General features: G+C 38.5%; 1 protein-coding gene across 8 annotated transcripts in view; it reads left to right on the top strand.

Annotated features, from left to right (window-relative positions):
* LOC126186955 (diacylglycerol kinase theta) overlaps positions 1-18,260 on the top strand; it is a 703,899-nt gene that overhangs the window by 603,126 nt on the left and 82,513 nt on the right. For all 8 annotated transcript variants that reach the window (XM_049928254.1, XM_049928253.1, XM_049928259.1 and 5 more), the window contains one exon: positions 14,167-14,296. In XM_049928254.1, coding sequence (XP_049784211.1) covers positions 14,167-14,296 — 130 coding nt within the window. The remainder of the gene's footprint in view (positions 1-14,166; positions 14,297-18,260) is intronic.

Below are 18,260 nucleotides of genomic sequence, written 5' to 3'. Positions count from 1 at the left end.
GGCCTTCACAGACAGCCACTTTCCTCCAGATCTAGTTTATAAAGAGATTTCCCATGCCATTTCCCCTCAAACCCCCAATCCTCCCACCACTCCCAAGAGCCAGGTACAAAAGAGTTGCCTAATACCATCCTGGTCCAGAACAGCTGAACAACATGGCTTTGATTGTCTATCGTCATGCCCTGAAATGAAGGACAGTCTACCCAGGATTCTTTCCTCCCCTCCTAAAGATGTGTTCCATCACTCACCCAACCTCCACAACATTTTAGTCCACTCATATGCCACTCCCAATCTCAACCACTTGCTTCAGGAATCATATCCCTGTGGAAGATGGAAGGTCCAGATACAAGACCTACGTAATCCGTCCACCCAGCACTTCCAGTTCCATTTCTGTCACAGTCTTATCCTACCCCATTGCAGGACAGGACACCTGTGAAAGCAGCCACATCATATACTAGTTCTGCTGCAACCACTGACAGCTTTTAATACTGGTTTGACTACTAACCAGCTCTGCACCAAGATGAAAGGCCACTGCTAAACTGTGGCCAAGAGCAGAATAGACTACCCTGTCTCAAAACATGCAAGTGAACATAACATGCTCAATTTCAATTGATGCTTCACAACCCTGGCCACCTGGACCTTCCCCTCCACCACCAATTTTCTGAACTGCACAGACTGGAGTTATCCTTACACATTCTCTGCTCCCAAAATTATTCCAACCTCAACCTATGGTAGCCTAATGCTCCCACACCTTCCACCCAACAGTTTCTGCCCCCTCTGTCCTATCACCCTGTCATCTCTTCCCATTTCAAGTCCCCACACTGTCACTGTGTGTCACCCTCTGGCAATGCACTCTCCCGTCCTTTCCCTTTCCCTGCTCCTCTCCTTTTTCCCTCCCCCTTTTTTTCCCTCAGATTCCACCTTCCAACACGGTGCCTGGCAGTCTTGTCAGACAGTACTCTTCTCTCCCCCCACCTGTACTCTGCTATCCCTCCCGCTACCCTGGCACACTCCAAATTGCTATTCATGTGACAAGTCGCATTCCAGTCGGAGCTGCTGATGGTAGCGGTCATGTGTGCGTGAGGTTGGTTGGTTGGTTGGTTGGTTTGGGGAAGGAGACCAGACAGCGTGGTCATCGGTCTCATCGGATTACGGAAGGATTGGGAAGGAAGTCGGCCGTGCCCTTTCAGAGGAACCATCCCGGAATTTGCCTAGAGTGATTTAGGGAAATCACGGAAAACCTAAATCAGGGTGGCCGGACGCGGGATTGAACCGTCGTCCTCCCGAATGCGAGTCCAGTGTCTAACCACTGCGCCACCCCGCTCGGTCGTGCGTGAGGTGTACTTTTGTATGTGAACGTGTGTGTGTGTGTTTTCTTTACTGAAGAAGGCTTTGGCCGAAAGCTATAATGTGTTACTGTTTTTCTGTAGTGCCTATCTGCAACTCAATGGGTCATCTTTATGGTGAATAGCAAGCTATCGTTTTCCTAATATTGTTGATATTCCAGTCTGGAGTTCCCATAGTTTGAAAAAGAGACATGTTATTTATGAAAAATTGTATCAAGGAATAAGTGTACTAGGAAGCAGTAGTTAATATCCCCCAATTCCTGGGCCAGGTCTATAGATGATGGTATTGATTTCACATGAAATTAAAATTCTCATCTGCTTGTTGTCACACGGCACAAATATAAAAAGGATAGATTGCTACTAGCCACATAGAGGTGATGTTGAGTGGCAGGAACGTACAAGGAAGAAAAGGCTGTTACATTATATTAGCTATTGGACAAAGTCCCTCATCAGAAGTAGGCAAAAGAAAATGCACACACACACCACACACACACACACACACACACACACACACACACATGGCCACTACCAACTCCAGGCACTAATGCCCAAATTAGTGCATGTGGTGAGCAGCTACTTATCCTTCTCATGTTGTAGCTATTCCATCCTGGATTTTCTGTTGTTTCCTTCTTATCATATTTTAAACATATACTGGGAGAAAACTTCTTACAAGTTCTGAGCTACATACTGTGTGCCTTCTCAAAGTTTAGTGACAAAAAGATGTGTAGGAACAGTGTCTATGAATATAATATTAACTAATCTTTCTTACACAATACTTAGTTGGCTATTTATTGGTCTTGGGAAAACCTCAGAAAAAGAGCCAAGATTGGTTTGATGATTCAGATGCAGAGATCAAAAAGCTTGTTAATGATTTCAGAGCACCTCTTCTCAGTCCTGATCTTGACAAGCGTAAAGTAGCACACTACAACCTGAAAGTGAAGGTGCGTGCCCTCAAAGACAAATGGTGGCTGAATTAAGCCAGTAGAATGCAATCATATGCTGACACAAACCAAACAGGCAGATTCTTCGAGTGCCTGAAAAAATTAAGGAAAATAGCACCTGTTTATGACAAAGATAAAACTTGTCGGCTGGTGCAACAGATTGATATCCTTGCTCGGTGAGCAGAACATTTTGATGACGTTCTTAATCCCAGCCGTCAGACGACTGATATTCCATACTTAGAATCACTTGAAGGCCTGCCATTTGATGAACAACTTGCTGATGCCCCTTTGTTCAGTGAATTCATTTCAGCATTGGCTAAGTTGAAAAATAACAGATCAGAAGGATTAGACAACTTACCATCAGAACTTTATAAATATGCTGGACCAAATATTATGAACCCACTGTTTGTTCTAATTTCAAAGATTTGGGAGTGCAAAATAATTCCACAAGATTGTAAAAATGCCTGCATTTGCAAGATTTACAAAGGCAAAGGTGACATTTCTGATTGCAGTTCTCACAGGGGAATCTCTCTTCTCTCAGCAGCAGGGAAAGTCGTGGCACACATACTCAACAACCGGCTAACACACCTTGCAGAAAAAGTGCTACCAGAGACCCAGTGTGGCTTTTGCCTGAACAGAGGTACAGTGGGTGCCATATTTGGTGTCAAACAGATGCAAGAGAAAAGCTTAGAGCAACATCAGCCTCAGTTCATATGCTTTGTAGACCTGGAAAAAGGATTCGACCGAGTTCCACGTGGAGCTCTCTGGATTATATTAAACAAAACCGGCTGCCCTGACAAAATTATTAACTTGACTAGACAGTTACATGAAAACATAATGGCAAAAAATCCGCCATGAAAACGAGCTTTCAGGCCAGTTTCCTGTGACATGCAGTATAAAACAAGGCTATGTACTGGCTTCCACACTCTTCTCACTTTATTTTGCAGCTGTTGTGAGAGATACAACCAAAGCCTGCAGTTGTCAAAAGGGTGTTGACTCAAGAACAGACAAAAGTGTCTTCAACATCTCTTGCCTCATAACAAAAAGTCGTGTAAATAAAATATCTATCTTAGAAATTCTTTATGCAGACGACGTATGCATGATGGCTAATTCTCTTGAATCTCTCCAAACATACATGAACCTGCTAAATGACTCCTGCAGAAGATTTGGTTTAGTCATAAGCATCACCAAGACGCAAACCCTTCAACGACCACTTAGGGGTTCCAATACAGACGACTGCAGTATTAAGTTGGACAACAAGCATATGGAAAACGTGTCACACTTTAAATATCTAGGTAGCCAAATTAGAAGCGACCACAGCCTGACAACAGAAGTTCAGCTCGTATAGCCAATGCAGCCTCAGTTTTCTGCAAACTGAATTATGGAAGTCACATGATCTCAGAGTACAAACTAAAATTGCAGTCTACAAAGCAATAATATTACCAACTTTGCTCTATGCCTCAGAAACCTGGTGCTGTTATAAAGCTGACATTAGGATGCTAGACACCTTTCATCTTCACTGTCTGAGATTAATTCTCCACATGAAATGGGAAGACCGTGTTCCAAACACGGAGATTTTGCGTTGCGTGAAACTGTCTGGCATTGAAGCTCTCTTAATGAAACACCAACTGAGATGGAGTGCCGTATCATATGCATGGACGACAGTAGCCTTCCCAAATCGGTGTTCTACTCAGAGCTCTCATGTGGAAAGCGGCAGTAAGGTGGCCAACACATGCAATATAAAGACACCATCAAACTCCACCTCACAGCCTGTGGAATTCCGAGCAAACGCTGGGAGGAGCTTGCATTGCACCGATCGGAGTGGCACTCAACTGTACACAAGAGTGTAGAACAATCGAGCATATCCGCGTAAAGAACCTGGACGATGAACGAAAGCTCTGCAAATCTAGCCCAAGCCTAATTACATCTATACATATAACTCCACTGGGCAACTCTGTTGCACTTCATGCTACCGGATCTTGAAAGCAAAGCTTGGTTTTGCAAGCCATGTCCGAGCCCACCACAATACAGGCGAAACGACAGATGGAGTCGCTCTCGCCGGACGCGCGAGGAGGACATAATGATGATTTGTAAACTAAACACACTAGGCATCTTGTAATTTCACTGTTGAAAGGTCATTGATATGCACAAGAAAAAGTAAGGGCCCTATGATAGAACTTTATGTGACACCACATGAATTAATTAAAAATTGTATGATGACTGATAGTGTAACATAGGACTATTTCCTATTGACGTCATTTGTTTCCTGATAAAGAGATATGGTTTGACCCATTTTGTGGCATTTCCTCTTACTCCATTACATTCGAATTTACTTCAAAAGCCATTGTGGTTCATACAAACACATTTGACAGACCACGTAATGTACCAGTTACCAGTAATTTATGCTCTAAAAAATTAAGTGCACTCTCTTAAAATAGTCTTTTCTATATTAGAACCCTTCAGAAAACTGAACTATTTGTTTGTTAATACATAATATATTATTCATTATTTGGTTTTGAAGCTCTAGTAGTATTTTCCGACAAAAATTACTGGATTTCAGGTCTGCGTATTATGGAAACAACTATGGGCCCAAACATGTTTCAGTACCTTTATGACATAATTAATCTCTTATTCATTTCTTAATTTTTTCTACTTTGCTGGGTTCCATAGGATCCTCTTAATATTACTGCATATCAGTGTCATAGTTAAACTGTGCCAAGCTACCAATATACAGTAATGCAAAGAGAATCCTACAAAACCCAATGAGATAGAAAAATTAAGAACTGAATAAAAGTACCTACTGATGATGGCGCAAAGGTGCTGAAAAATATTTGGGCATATATGAGAAACAGTTTTTTGCATAATAGAAGGTCTTGGAATCCAGTAATTATATTACTTCTATTCAGATGCTTAAGAACCTTCTTGTACATAGGTTTTTCAAAAATTTTTGCAAATACTGATAAAGGAGAAATTTGATAGACATTTCATGGTATTTCTTTCTGTCCTTTCTAATACTGAGGATAATGTCAGCATATTTCAGCCAATTGGGAAATGTTGGTGTGATAATTTACTGATTACATAAATATTGTAATATATTATTAAACACAGGAGAATACTCTTGGATTTTCCTTTGTTTGATTTTACTTGGTATTTTATTATAGCCACTAGATTATTATTTTTTGTTTTAAAGATTTATGAAGAACACTGCTTCTTCTGGTGTTACTGAAGTTTTTTTGTAATATTTGGTGTTAGGGAATCCATGGCAGCCAGTAACATTTTTCCAGTAAAAGTTCTGAAATGCTTGTTAAAAAGTGTTGCATACTGCACACACCTGTCAGCAACATAACATTTACTCTTAAGCTATCTCGTCTCCTTCATATTTCTGTCTCTGCCAGTCTGCTCCTTTGCTATATTCTGTATTTCAATACTTCCTTCCTTCCTTCCTTTTTTTTGCCTGATGTGGCTGCCTTTTTCTTGTAATGCATTTGCTTCAATCTCAGTATTGCTATCTTCAGTACTTGGCAATGTTCCTTGTAATGAGCTGGAACATCAGCATTAGAGCTATTTCTGCTGAGGGACAGATACAGTTCCCTTTTTGTCTTTACAAGATATGTTTCTTCCTTAAGTAATCCATGACAGTTTTATAGACTTTGGTCTGATCTGGGTTACTTTTGGATGGGAAAACAATTTTTAAAAAGGTAAGTATTTCATTAATTAGTATGTTGTATTTCTTATCCATGTCATCAGCCCTTTATATATCGTTGTAGTTTATGCCTTTGAGAAGTTTCCAAAAATATTCCATTTTTGACATACTTACTATTCTCCTGATCCCTGATTTAATAACTTTTGTATCCTGATCAATATCAACATTACACATAAGGAACTGCTTGTCAAAGCCTTATTAGACTTCATTGGCTGTTGGTTTCGTAATATAATATTCTTTGTCAGACCTTGCTATAAAGATTTATATTTTTGAGTAATTAGCTGCCGTAGATGGAAAACTTACAGTAGAAAATAAGTTGAATGGGAATGTTTCTGAATGGAATAAATTCTTACTGGAACAGTTTTTTAAGAATATCTAAATTCAAACCACTAACAACCACTATTTATAGTTTTTTCTTGCAAATATGCCAATAGAGCTTAAATATGATTTTATGAGCTGATTAAAATTTTCTACAAGTGCCCATTATGCACTTACTGTTATAAAGGATTATCAACCTTGGACCTGGCCGTTGGTGGGGAGGCTTGCGTGCCTCAGCAATATGGATAGCCGTACCGTAAGTGCAACCACAATGGAGGGGTATCTGTTGAGAGGCCAGACAAATGTGTTGTTCCTGAAGAGGGGAAGCAGCCTTTTCAGTAGTTACAGGGGCAACAGTCTGTATGGTTGACTGATCTGGCCTTGTAACACTAACCACAATGGCCTTGCTGTGCTGGTACTGCAAACGGCTGAAAGCAAGGGGAAACTACAGCCGTAATTTTTCCCAAGGGCATGCAGCTTTACTGTATGGTTAAATGATGACGGTGTCCTCTTGGGTAAAATATTCCAGAGGTAAAATAGTCCACCATTCGGATCTCCGGGCGGGGACTACTTAAGAGGACGTCGTTATCAGGAGAAAGAAAACTGGCGCTCTATGGGTCGGAGCGTGGAATGTCAGATCCCTTAATCGGGCAGGAAAATGGGTAGGTTAAAGTTAGATATAGTGGGAATTAGTGAAGTTTGGTGGTGGAAGGAACAAGACTTTTGGTCAGGTGAATACAGGGTTATAAATACAAAATCAAATAGGGATAATGCAGGAGTAGGTGTAATAATGAATAAAAAAATAGGAGTGTGGGTAAGCTACTACAAACAGCATAGTGTATGCATTATTGTGGCCAAGATAGACATGAAGCCCATGACTACTACAGTAGTATAAGTTTGTATGCCAACTAGCTCTACACATGACGAAGAAATTGATGAAATGTATGATGAGATAAAAGAAATTATTCAGTTAGTGAAGGGAGACGAAAATTTAATAGTCATGGGTGACTGGAATTTGATAGCAGGAAAAGGAAGAGAAGGAAATGTAGTAGGTGAATATGGATTGGGGGAAAGAAATGAAAGAGGAAGCCGCCTGGTAGAATTTTGAGCATAACTTAATCATAGCTAACACTTGGTTCAACAGTCATGAAAGAAGGTTGTATACATGGAAGACACCTGGAGATACTAGAAGGTATCAGATAGATTATATAATGATATGACAGAGATTTAGGAACCAGGTTTTAAATTGTAAGACATTTCCAGGGGCAGATGTGGACTCTGACTACAATCTGTTGGTTATGAACTGTAGATTAAAACTGAAGAAACTGCAAAAAGGTGGGAATTTAAGGAGATGGGACCTGGATAAACTGACTAAACCAGAGGTTGTACCGAGTTTCAGGGAGAGCATAAGGGAATAATTGACAGGAATGGGAGAAAGAAATACAGTAGAAGAAGAATAGAAGAACAGGTAGCTTTGAGGGATGAAGTTGTGAAGGCAGCAGAGGATCAAGTAGGTAAAAACACAAGGGCAAATAGAAATCATTGGGTAACAAAAGAGATATTGAATTTAATTGATGAAAGGAGAAAATATAAAAATGCAGTAAATGAAGCAGGCAAAAAGGAATACAAGTGTCTCAAAAATGAGATTGACAGGAAGTGCATAATGGCTAAGCAAGAATGGCCAGACGACAAATGTAAGGATGTAGAGGCTTATCTCACTAGGGATAAGATAGATACTGCCTACAAGAAAATTAAAGAGACCTTTGGAGAAAAGAGAACCACTTGTATGAATATCAAGAGCTCAGATGGAAATCCAGTTCTAAGCAAAGAAAGGAAAGCAGAAAGGTGGAAGGAGTATATAGAGGGTCTATACAAGGGCGATGTACTTGAGGACAATATTATGGAAATGGAAGAGGATGTAGATGAAGATGAAATGGGAGACATGATACTGCATGAAGAGTTTGACAGAGCACTGAAAGACCTGAGTCGAAACAAGGCCCCGGGAATAGATAACATTACCTTAGAACTACTGACAGCCTTGGGAGAGCCAGTCCAGTCAAAACTCTATCATCTGGTGAGCAAGATGTATGAGACAGGCGAAATACCCTTAGACTTCAAGAAGGATATAATAATTCCAATCCCAAATAATCAGTTTAACAAGTCACAGCTGCTTAATACTGATGCGAATTCTTTACAGACGAATGGAAAAAACTGGTAGAAGCTGACCTTGGGGAAGATCAGTTTGGATTCCATAGAAATATTGGAACACCTGAGGCAATACTGACCCTATGAATTACCTTAGAAAATAGCTTAAGGAAAGGCAAACCTACGTTTCTAGCATTTGTAGACTTAGAAAAAGCTTTTGAAAATGTTGACTGGAATACTCTCTTTCAAATTGTGAAGGTGGCAGGGGTAAAATACAGGGAGCGAAAGGCTATTTACAATTTGTACAGAAACCAGATGGCAGTTATAAGAGTCAAGGGACATGAAAGGCAAGCAGTGGTTGGGAAGGGAGTGAGACAAGGTTGTAGCCTCTCTGCAATGTTATTCAATCTGTATATTGAGCAAGCAGTATAGGAAACAAATGAAAAATTCGGAGTAGGTATAAAATCCATGGAGAAGAAATAAAAACTTTGAGGTTCGCCGATGACATTGTAATTCTGTCAGAGACAGCAAAGGACTTGGAAGAGCAGTTGAACAGAATGGACATCATCTTCAAAGGAGGATATTAGATGAACATCAACAAAAACTAAATGAGGATAATGGAATGTAGTTGAATTAAGTCGAGTGATCCTGAGGGAATTAGATAAGGAAATGAGGTACTTAAAGCAGTAAAGGAGTTTTGCTATTTGGGGAGCAAAATAACTGATGATGGTCAAAGGAGAGAGGATATAAAATATAGGCTGGCAATGGCAAGGAAAGCGTTTCAGAAGAAGAGAAATTTGTTAACATCGAATATAGATTTAAGTGTCAGGAAGTCGTTTCTGAAAGTATTTGTATGGAGTATAGCCATGTGTGGAAGTGAAACATGAACGATAAATAGTTTGGACAAGAAGAGAATAGAAGCTTTCGAAATTTAGTGCTACAGAAGACTGCAGAAGGTTAGATGGGTAGATCAGATAACTAATGAGTAGGTATCAAATAGAATTGGGGAGAAGAGGAGTTTGTGGCACAACTTGACTAGAAGAAGGGATCGGTTGGTAGGTCATGTTCTGAAGCATCAAGGGATCACCAATTTAGTATTGGAGGACAGCATGGAGGGTAAAAATCGTAGAGGGAGACCAAGAGATGAATACACTAAGCAGCTTCAGAATGATGTAGGTTGCAGTAGGTACTGGGAGATGAAGAAACTTGCACAGGATAGAGTAGCATGGAGAGCTGCATCAAACCAGTCTCAGGACTGAAGACCACAACAACAGCATGGAATTCTTACCCGCCAGGGTAGCCGAGAACGCTACTGCGCTGCTTCCTGGACTCGGGTAGGTGCGCTGGCCCCAGATCAAATCTGCCAGGCAGATTTATGACGAGGGCTGGTATGCCGGCCAGCCTGGATGTGGTTTTTAGGCGGTTTTCCATGTCCTGCTTGATGAATATTGGGCTGGTCCCCATGTTCCGCCTTAGTTACATGACTCACAGACATTTACACTCGTTCACACTATTTCATGGCTTACACTAGACGTAGATAGCTGGGGGATTCAGGGTGGCAGCAGGAAGGGCATCCGGCCACCCTCTGCAACTAACATTACCAAATCCGTAATGACAAGGCTGACTCAGCATTGGTGAGGGACAATGCCCAAAGAAAAAAATAAAGAAAGAAAGTTACGAAATTCTTCTTCTGTTGCCCATGCTTCCATATGTTACTCAAAGCAAAATTTGTTGTTGTCTAAGTTCTTAGTTGTATGACAGTTCTTGATGAATGTGGCAACTCGTCCTTTCTCCATTTCTCCTCCAGTAACAATTATGTACCTGTGGCCATATGATGATCAGGCAGATTATATCAGCTGTTTTGATGTCTCTAATTCATTGTTGCAAATAAGCAGTTCATTAATTTTACTCTTCATTCCTTGAATACCCTTAGCAGTAAGAACAGGTGGCATTTTATACTGATTAAATATAAATGAGTGGAAATAAAATTTCTGATGATTGTCACAAATTTTCAACTAACAGTTGTTTTTATGGATGCAGTATACTAAAATTATGCTGTTTCATTTCTTTCTCAAATTGAATGTTGATCAGTTGCACACCCAAAAACTTGGAACTTTTTACGCTGTGTGTGTGTGTGTGTGTGTGTGTGTGTGTTTGTGTGTGTGGGACGGTGGGTGGGTGGGTGCATGCATGCATGCATATGTGTGCAGGTGTGTTTATTGATACACTACATTAATAGGTGAGGTATGTTTCATTATACAAAACTGAATGAGCTGTCCTTCTTCATTGTTTAAAACTAATGTATTTGTGCAAATCTAAGTAATAACTTTGATCCAAACAATCATCTACTATTTTTCTTGTTTGTGTTTCTTTGCTCAGTTTATTGACCAATAAAAGTATTAACTCAGCCTCAGAATTTATAATTTATAGTATAATATTTGAGTGAATTTATCTATTAACATAGAGAAAGAAGGATAATAAGTCTATGATCAAATCTTGTGGAATGCACACTTTGATTTATCCTCATGAAGATGATGTGACATCCCTGTTTGGGTCCATATCAAAGCCTGGGGAACACCCATTCTGATTTCTCCCCCTGAAAATGATGTGGCATCCCTATCTGTATTATTCAAACATCCTAGTGTAACTTTCTGCATATTGTGTCTTTAATAGTAGCTATGTTAGGCAGTCCTTTTGAATCCCAAGCTGTAATTGATGAAAGATCTGTGTGTATCTTAATAAACTGAATAATATCTGCTTTGCTAGAATGTGTAAAAGGTTTTGGAACTGAAAATATAAATTATATTCTTGTGAGCAATCTCTCAAATATTCTCATGTTCTTTTGTGATTTTGAAATCAGTCTTATGATATGAAATTAATGATTTTGGTGCAGACATGGCGTGGTAAATACTTGTCCTTCCTTATTTTATCACTATTCTGTCTCAGTATAAGACATAACCTGTAATAACTCCTCCACATTTTGAATTAAAATCAGAACTTATCATTTGTTAAGCCACTCTTCATATTTTTGGACATTTTCAGTAGCATTGATTTGTAAAGAAATGTATTATTTTCAATTGGTAATTTTTTGAGTGAATCAAACATCATTGTTTGCTTTTAAATGAATTTTGTGAGGTAACAGACCAATTCCAGCAAGCTGTTTGCATGTTTTTGCAACAAAGGTGTAGTGATTATTAGTGAGCATAAGATTAATTAAGATGTTGGGGGGAAATGTCACTAGTCCAGGAAATGCTCACAGTAGATAACTACATGCATATGCAGGAGAAGGTTACTTTAAATATAGTAAGTGATGGGTGTGGAATACCGACAGATTTCAGACAGTCCAGAAAGCTGTTGGTGTGTTTAGTTCATGTATGAATGATGGTTACCATCAAAAGCATTGTACTTCACACAAGGAGCTAAAGTCAGTACGAAAATTATTTCACTGTCTTCAGTCATCATTGTATTTTTCACAACACAATGGGCACTCATTTTTATTATTAACAGCAAATTACCAGTACAAAGTAAATATATTGGGAAGTGAGTAAGAATTCAAACCTCATACAAAGCTACCTGTCAAGCACAATAAAGCTTTTAATATTACCAAAAAATCTATTGTGTTTCCAATCACACTATTCAGACTGATTTTATTTCTGAGAGTAAATCATTAATAGGTGTGCATGCATCTTCTAATGTAACCATGAAAGAGAGCAGTGTGTCTTGCTTTCCTGTGGTGTATATTGTGTGTGTGCATGTGTGTGTGTGTGTGTGTGTGTGTGTGTGTGTGTGAGATGATGTCATCATTTCATTGTGTATTTGTTGTGACCTCTGTGCTTTTTTTGTAAATGTTCTTAGCTTGAATGAATGTGATGCTATGTAACAAAATTCAGATAGAAACATATGATTTGTTCTGGTATGCTACTATATCTTGCATGAAAATACCTGTGTGTCTGTTTGTATAATTATTTGCTATAAAGATATTAGTGACAATTGTAATGTAAAACTCAATTCTTGCATTATATTGAGTATTGTATCATGCATAATAGTTTTGATTTTTAAATTTGAGAAGCATTTTAGAAGTCATGCGGTTACCACATTTACATCTATCATTGGCATTTGATTTCTACTTTTCTGTTTTGGCTTTATTTGCTTTTGTTCTCAAGCATGTATGCTAATTATTTTCCCAACAAAAACTGGAGTTTCACTCCAAGTTCGTATTTAATTTTTTAAAGGTTCAGAAACTTTTGATTGTTAAACAAACAAAACTTTGGAATGATACATTAGCTTCCAAATTTGGATGATGGGGTTAACTCAATGACAGCCTCAGTATTAAATATCCCAAAAGATCCTGGCAGTGTTGAATGGTACTGGAAAACAATAATAAAGGAAATTGACACTGAGGTGATCAAAACTCTCTCTTCACAAGCATTCTCAAATCTCTTAATTTCTAATATGACCCTCAGAATTTAAAGTTTCTTTGTTCAGTTTTTGTTTGCAAGTCTCAGCAAAATCTAATTGGAAAAAATGTTATGAGCTATCATGTTTTTTATCATTGTAGAACTTATTTTGCTAATAGCAGTATTATGAAAACTTCATACTGTGTCAAAGAAATTAAAAATGGGAACATAAGTGTATTTTAAAAGTTTTAAAAATGGCAATGTCTACATATGACATAATGGGCAATATATCATGTTTGTTTGAATGCAAATGATGTTCTCATGATAAATTGTAGTAAAGACATTTACCTTGTAGCTCCTACTACTCACTTTTGCCTCAGTTATGACATTGGCATATCTTGACATGGACTCCACAAGCCGCCAAAGCATTTGTGTCATAATCCTGATTCATATAGATTGATCAAGACCTGGATTGAAAGTGCACACATCTTGTTCATTGGTATCCAAGATGTACTCAATAGGTCTGAGGCTGGTGACCTGTCATACCACAGAAGCACACTTGTGTCCATGGGGTGTTCCACTTGTGGGTTGTTGTAGATGAATTAAAGAGTGCACCTGATTGGAGATTAGGTTTCTGTAGTGTTGCCAGTGAGAGATATTGGCAAATATATCAGGGCCTCTATATCACTCAGTGGAAACATTCCCCACATGCCCCATTTACAAATAGAATGTAAAGCCTCTTGTAGTTTCAGTGCATATCACTCCAGGCAGCCATGTTGCAAGTACTCAAACAGCGAGTGATGTATGCATGGAGGGTGCTTGCATCCGTACTCCATAGTGAGGATGTGTTTCGCGATGGTCAGGCTACCGCTGATAAATTGTTGTTTTCCAGTATTAAACTGGTTAGGGATTTGCTGTACTAAGAACAATCTACTGTTACAATTCATGATAGTTGATTTTGACTCTCATCATCAATGTATTATTCATTTAATCATGAGTGTATACTAATACAAATTGATGTAGCTGTTTTTCTGTTTGTTAAAATGAAGTTTTACGCATAATTTACATTTACCAACAGTATTTTATGTTTGAATATTTATTATCCATTGAAAGCCAAATGTTGGTTATTTATCAATCTCTTTAGACTGTATGAGTGTTAAAATTGAAAATTGTTAGTATCTTGCTTCCAGCAAAGAAATTCTCATTATTAAGGACTTTTTGTGCAAACATATTTACATATTATATATTATTTTTATATGTAAATCAATGTCATATTTTTTTATTATTTCAGTAATTAATTTTTATGGTCATCTTTGCAGCTGGATCCACAAGCGAAGACAACACGCAAATTTTCGTGATGAATAACTATTTTGGTATTGGAATTGATGCTGATCTCTGCCTTGATTTCCACAATGCTCGAGAGGAGAACCCCAATAAGTTTAACAGCAGGTAATAAAAGAACTGATTATGTTACAAGTCAAGTTTAATGTGGACAGTTCTTTTAATCACTTAGTGATAGTCAATTTTTTGTATAATAGTTAATTTTTGTATATCAGTTTGCTGTTGCTTGAGAAGTGGCATAAAAGCCATGTGTTAGTTCATCTGGCAAAAGGGGAGAGATGACTGGAGGTAACAATACCATTCAAGATTACAGTAGGAAAAACTTGTGACCTGTATCCCAGGAAATCCTACTGCTTAGTTGTAAAATAGTTGTTTTTCCATCATTCCTCTCCTTATTATATTGTTGGCTGAAGGAAGTAGTTTGTAAAACTTATGTTGGTGTCATCCACTGTCTGTAAGAAAGGAGAAAGAACTGTGAAACCACTGTCAAATAAAGGTAGAAGATTATTTTGAAATTAGCGCACTGTAGCATATTCAGGCACAAAAAAAAGAGGCATCAGAGCCAAGGGCATCATCAGGGTTACTCCAGGGAAATGTGATAGGTCAGCTCTTGTTCCTATATACATAAACAGTCTCATGGCTAGGGAGAACAACAAGTTTCGACTGTTTGCTGATAGTGCTGTAGTGTATGGGAAAGTGTCTTTGTTGATTGACATTAGGAGGATATAGGATGACGCAGGCAGAATTTCTATGAGGTAAATGAATGGCATCTTGCTCTAAATGTTTGAAAATGTAAGTTAGTGCAGATGAATAGGAGAAAAGTCCTGTGATGTTTGTATTTAGCTTCTTGACACAATCACTTTGGTTAAATATGTATGTATTATGTTGCAAAGCAATATGAAATTGAACAATCACATAAAGGTTGCGAGTAAGAAAGGTGAACGGTCAACTTTGTCTCCCTGAAGGATTCTAGGAAAGTATTGCTCATCTATAGAGGCTACTGCATTTAGAGCACTAGTGCGACCCATTCTTGAATTCTGCTCGAGTGTTTCGAATCCTTAGCAGGAAGGCATCAAAGTTGTTCTTAAGTGTGAAGATTGCTCCATTATTACTGGTTACACCAGACTGCTTGGAACAAACATAATACATTTTTCAATTTCTGCACCCTTTTTCCTTGCTATGCCCCAACACACATGAATTTTGTGCACACAGTATATGTTTCAAAATTTGGAAAAATCTGATGTAGCATGTCGTGATTCCAAAGCCCAGTTTAGGTATTTCTCAAAGTATTGGTACTGACTAACAATATTATGAGAAGGAAAGTTGCTACTCACCATATAGTGGAGATGTTCAGTCGCAGATAGGCACAACAAAAAGACTCTCACAGTTTTTGTTGTGCCTATCTGCAACTCAGCATCTCTGGTATATGGTGAGTAGCAACTTTCCCTCTCATAATACTGTTACATTCCATTCTGGATTTTCCATTGTTGGTACTGACTGCCAGACGTACTGTTGTTAGGCTCCAGCTTAAAGACTTATTTTCACAGTTCTCCTGTATGCTTTTTGATCAGTACGTGATTAAAATCTTCATAAATGGTAAATTTATATTGCATTTTCTAATACCCACAAATCAACTTTATCTTGTATAGGACTACCAATGAACTAAACTATTCTTCATCATTTGCACTGCATAAAAGTATTTGATGAAATAATTATACATGGCATGGAAACAGAATTTCACTAAAAGTATAGGGCAGAAAGAGAGCATCAAATGAAGGGTCTGCAGCTTGTGGTCTAGTGGCTAGCATTGGTGCCTCTCGATCATGGGGTACCAGGTTCAATACCTGGCTAGGTTGGGGATTTTCTGTGCCTGGGGACTGGGTGTTTGTGTTGTCCTCATCATTTCATCATTATCATTTGTGACAGTGGATAGATTGGATTGTGTAAAAAATTGGACTGTGTAAGAAATTGGGACTTTGTACGGGGGCTGATGACCCTGCAGTTGAGCACCCATAAACCAAACATCATAATCATCATCATCAAGAAATAAAGGAATTTGAGTGTAGGAACTAGGTATTGCAGTTGCATATTACATCAATATCAACTCTGGCTGTGTAACGGTCTTCATGTGTTTTCCAGATGGGAAAAAAACAGCACTCTATTCACTATTGCTAGGTGGGACTGATTTTCAATGCAAATCATTTGTTTTAAATACCATTTCATCACACTGAGTAGGTACAGTGGTCTGACCAGAGTAGGTACCAATGAATGAGTGAGTGTTGTGAATCAGCAGCATGGAGTGTAATTTCAGGTGGAATATTCATAGTGACATGCACTTGGCATGTGGTGCTACTCATGGCAATGGAATGGTGGCTCATAGGATTTATCTGTACTTTACCCACATTGCAAGCTGTCTCAGGAAAATATCTGGGGTCAGGGAAAACTTCATTAATTTTTCTTTTGTCCATCTCAGTTGCATGACTGTACAGTTAATTTTTGCAGTGGTTACTGGTTTGAGGCGGACTCACACATTCTCAAACTACACACTTTGTTCTTAACTGTAACAGGTGTCATTTGGCTATAACAGTAAACACATAGGCTGTCTTATCAATGAGAATATTTGTTGCTCACAGCTTGAATTTCTTGTAGAAAGCTGTTCATGCCTTTTGGCGTCATTTTGTGTGACTAGTTGTGGCGAAGAACAACATGTGTGGTTTCAGAATGGGTGAGTTGGCCTGAAACCAGTAAACACTGCAGCAAATAATTTCATTTTCATGCAACTGAGGTGGATAAAATAAAAATTTATCAAATTTTACTCACTACTTCACAGTTGCAGATTTGCTTTCCTGAAGCACCATGCCTCAAATCAACAAACTTTTGTGTCAGTTGACAGACACATCCTTATAGGATAATAAGAATGATACAGGCATGAGTCACACAGTATTTACAGTTGAGTTTGACTAAGTTGTGTTACACCACATAGATCAAGAACCAGTGACAAGTACCAGTTGAATCACTCATGAACTTGGTGTGGTCTGGCATCGTGTCTGAAGAATCATTCATGAGATTGGTCTACATCCTTCCCAGTGACCAAAGGTATAAGCTGTAGGTCTGGATGACTTCCTTATGCGTCTATTTGTTGACTGATACATACAACAAGTAAAACGACAGTCACATTTTCCTGAACGTGTGTTGTTTACAGATGAAGCTTGCTTTACCTGTGAAGGCATTGTCAATTCACTTGACAGCCACATTTTGGCACTACAGAATCCTCATGCAACATATATCCATTGTCATCGAGAGCAATTCACTGTAACTATATAGACGGAAGTTGTGAATGACTCACACATTGGCCCCTATGTGATATGTCAAAGGTTGAATGCTCACAGCTTCCGTGTTTTTGAAACAAATATTGTTTGCACTAGAGGAGGATGTACCACTTGGAGATAGGCAGAATGCAGAACATTTGGTTGTAACACAATGACACAACTCCACATTTTCCACATGCTGTCCAAGGTCACCTAGACAGGAAATTTGCTAAAAGATGGATTGGATGCGGTGATCTCCATGTTCACCCACTAGATTTTCTCCTGTGGGGCACCATGAGAGACAATGTGTATGCAACATCAGTTGAGGATGAGCATAACTTTGTGGCTCACATTATGGCAGCAGCAGAAGTGATTGGGACAACTCATGATGTATTTCAGAAAACACACTAATCCCTGCATCGTCGCTATATTCTAAGCCAGCATGAAAACAGTGGTAAGTTAGAATATTTGCTGTGACATATTCATGATGATTAAGTGGTTGCAAGTCTGTGTACAGGAGCATACTCGATTTTCATTTACTTTGATCTTTTTAGGACATGTTGTTACATTGCATTACACATTACATTAATGCTTGTTCCATAGATCTTGAATACAACATTTCATAATGATGGGGAATGTGTCAGTTTGACAAAGGTTTTCTTTACACAACTTTTTTTCAGTTACTTCATATCTGAAAATTCATCTATTGAGTAGAAGGAGTTGTCATTCAGACATTCTTCTAATTGGTTTTTAAATGTTGGTTG

The sequence above is a fragment of the Schistocerca cancellata genome, chromosome 1 (genome assembly GCF_023864275.1).
Source record: "Schistocerca cancellata isolate TAMUIC-IGC-003103 chromosome 1, iqSchCanc2.1, whole genome shotgun sequence".
Classification (NCBI taxonomy): domain Eukaryota; kingdom Metazoa; phylum Arthropoda; class Insecta; order Orthoptera; family Acrididae; genus Schistocerca; species Schistocerca cancellata.
Note: the sequence above shows the minus strand (reverse complement) of the source record. Positions and strands in the feature narration are given on the sequence as shown.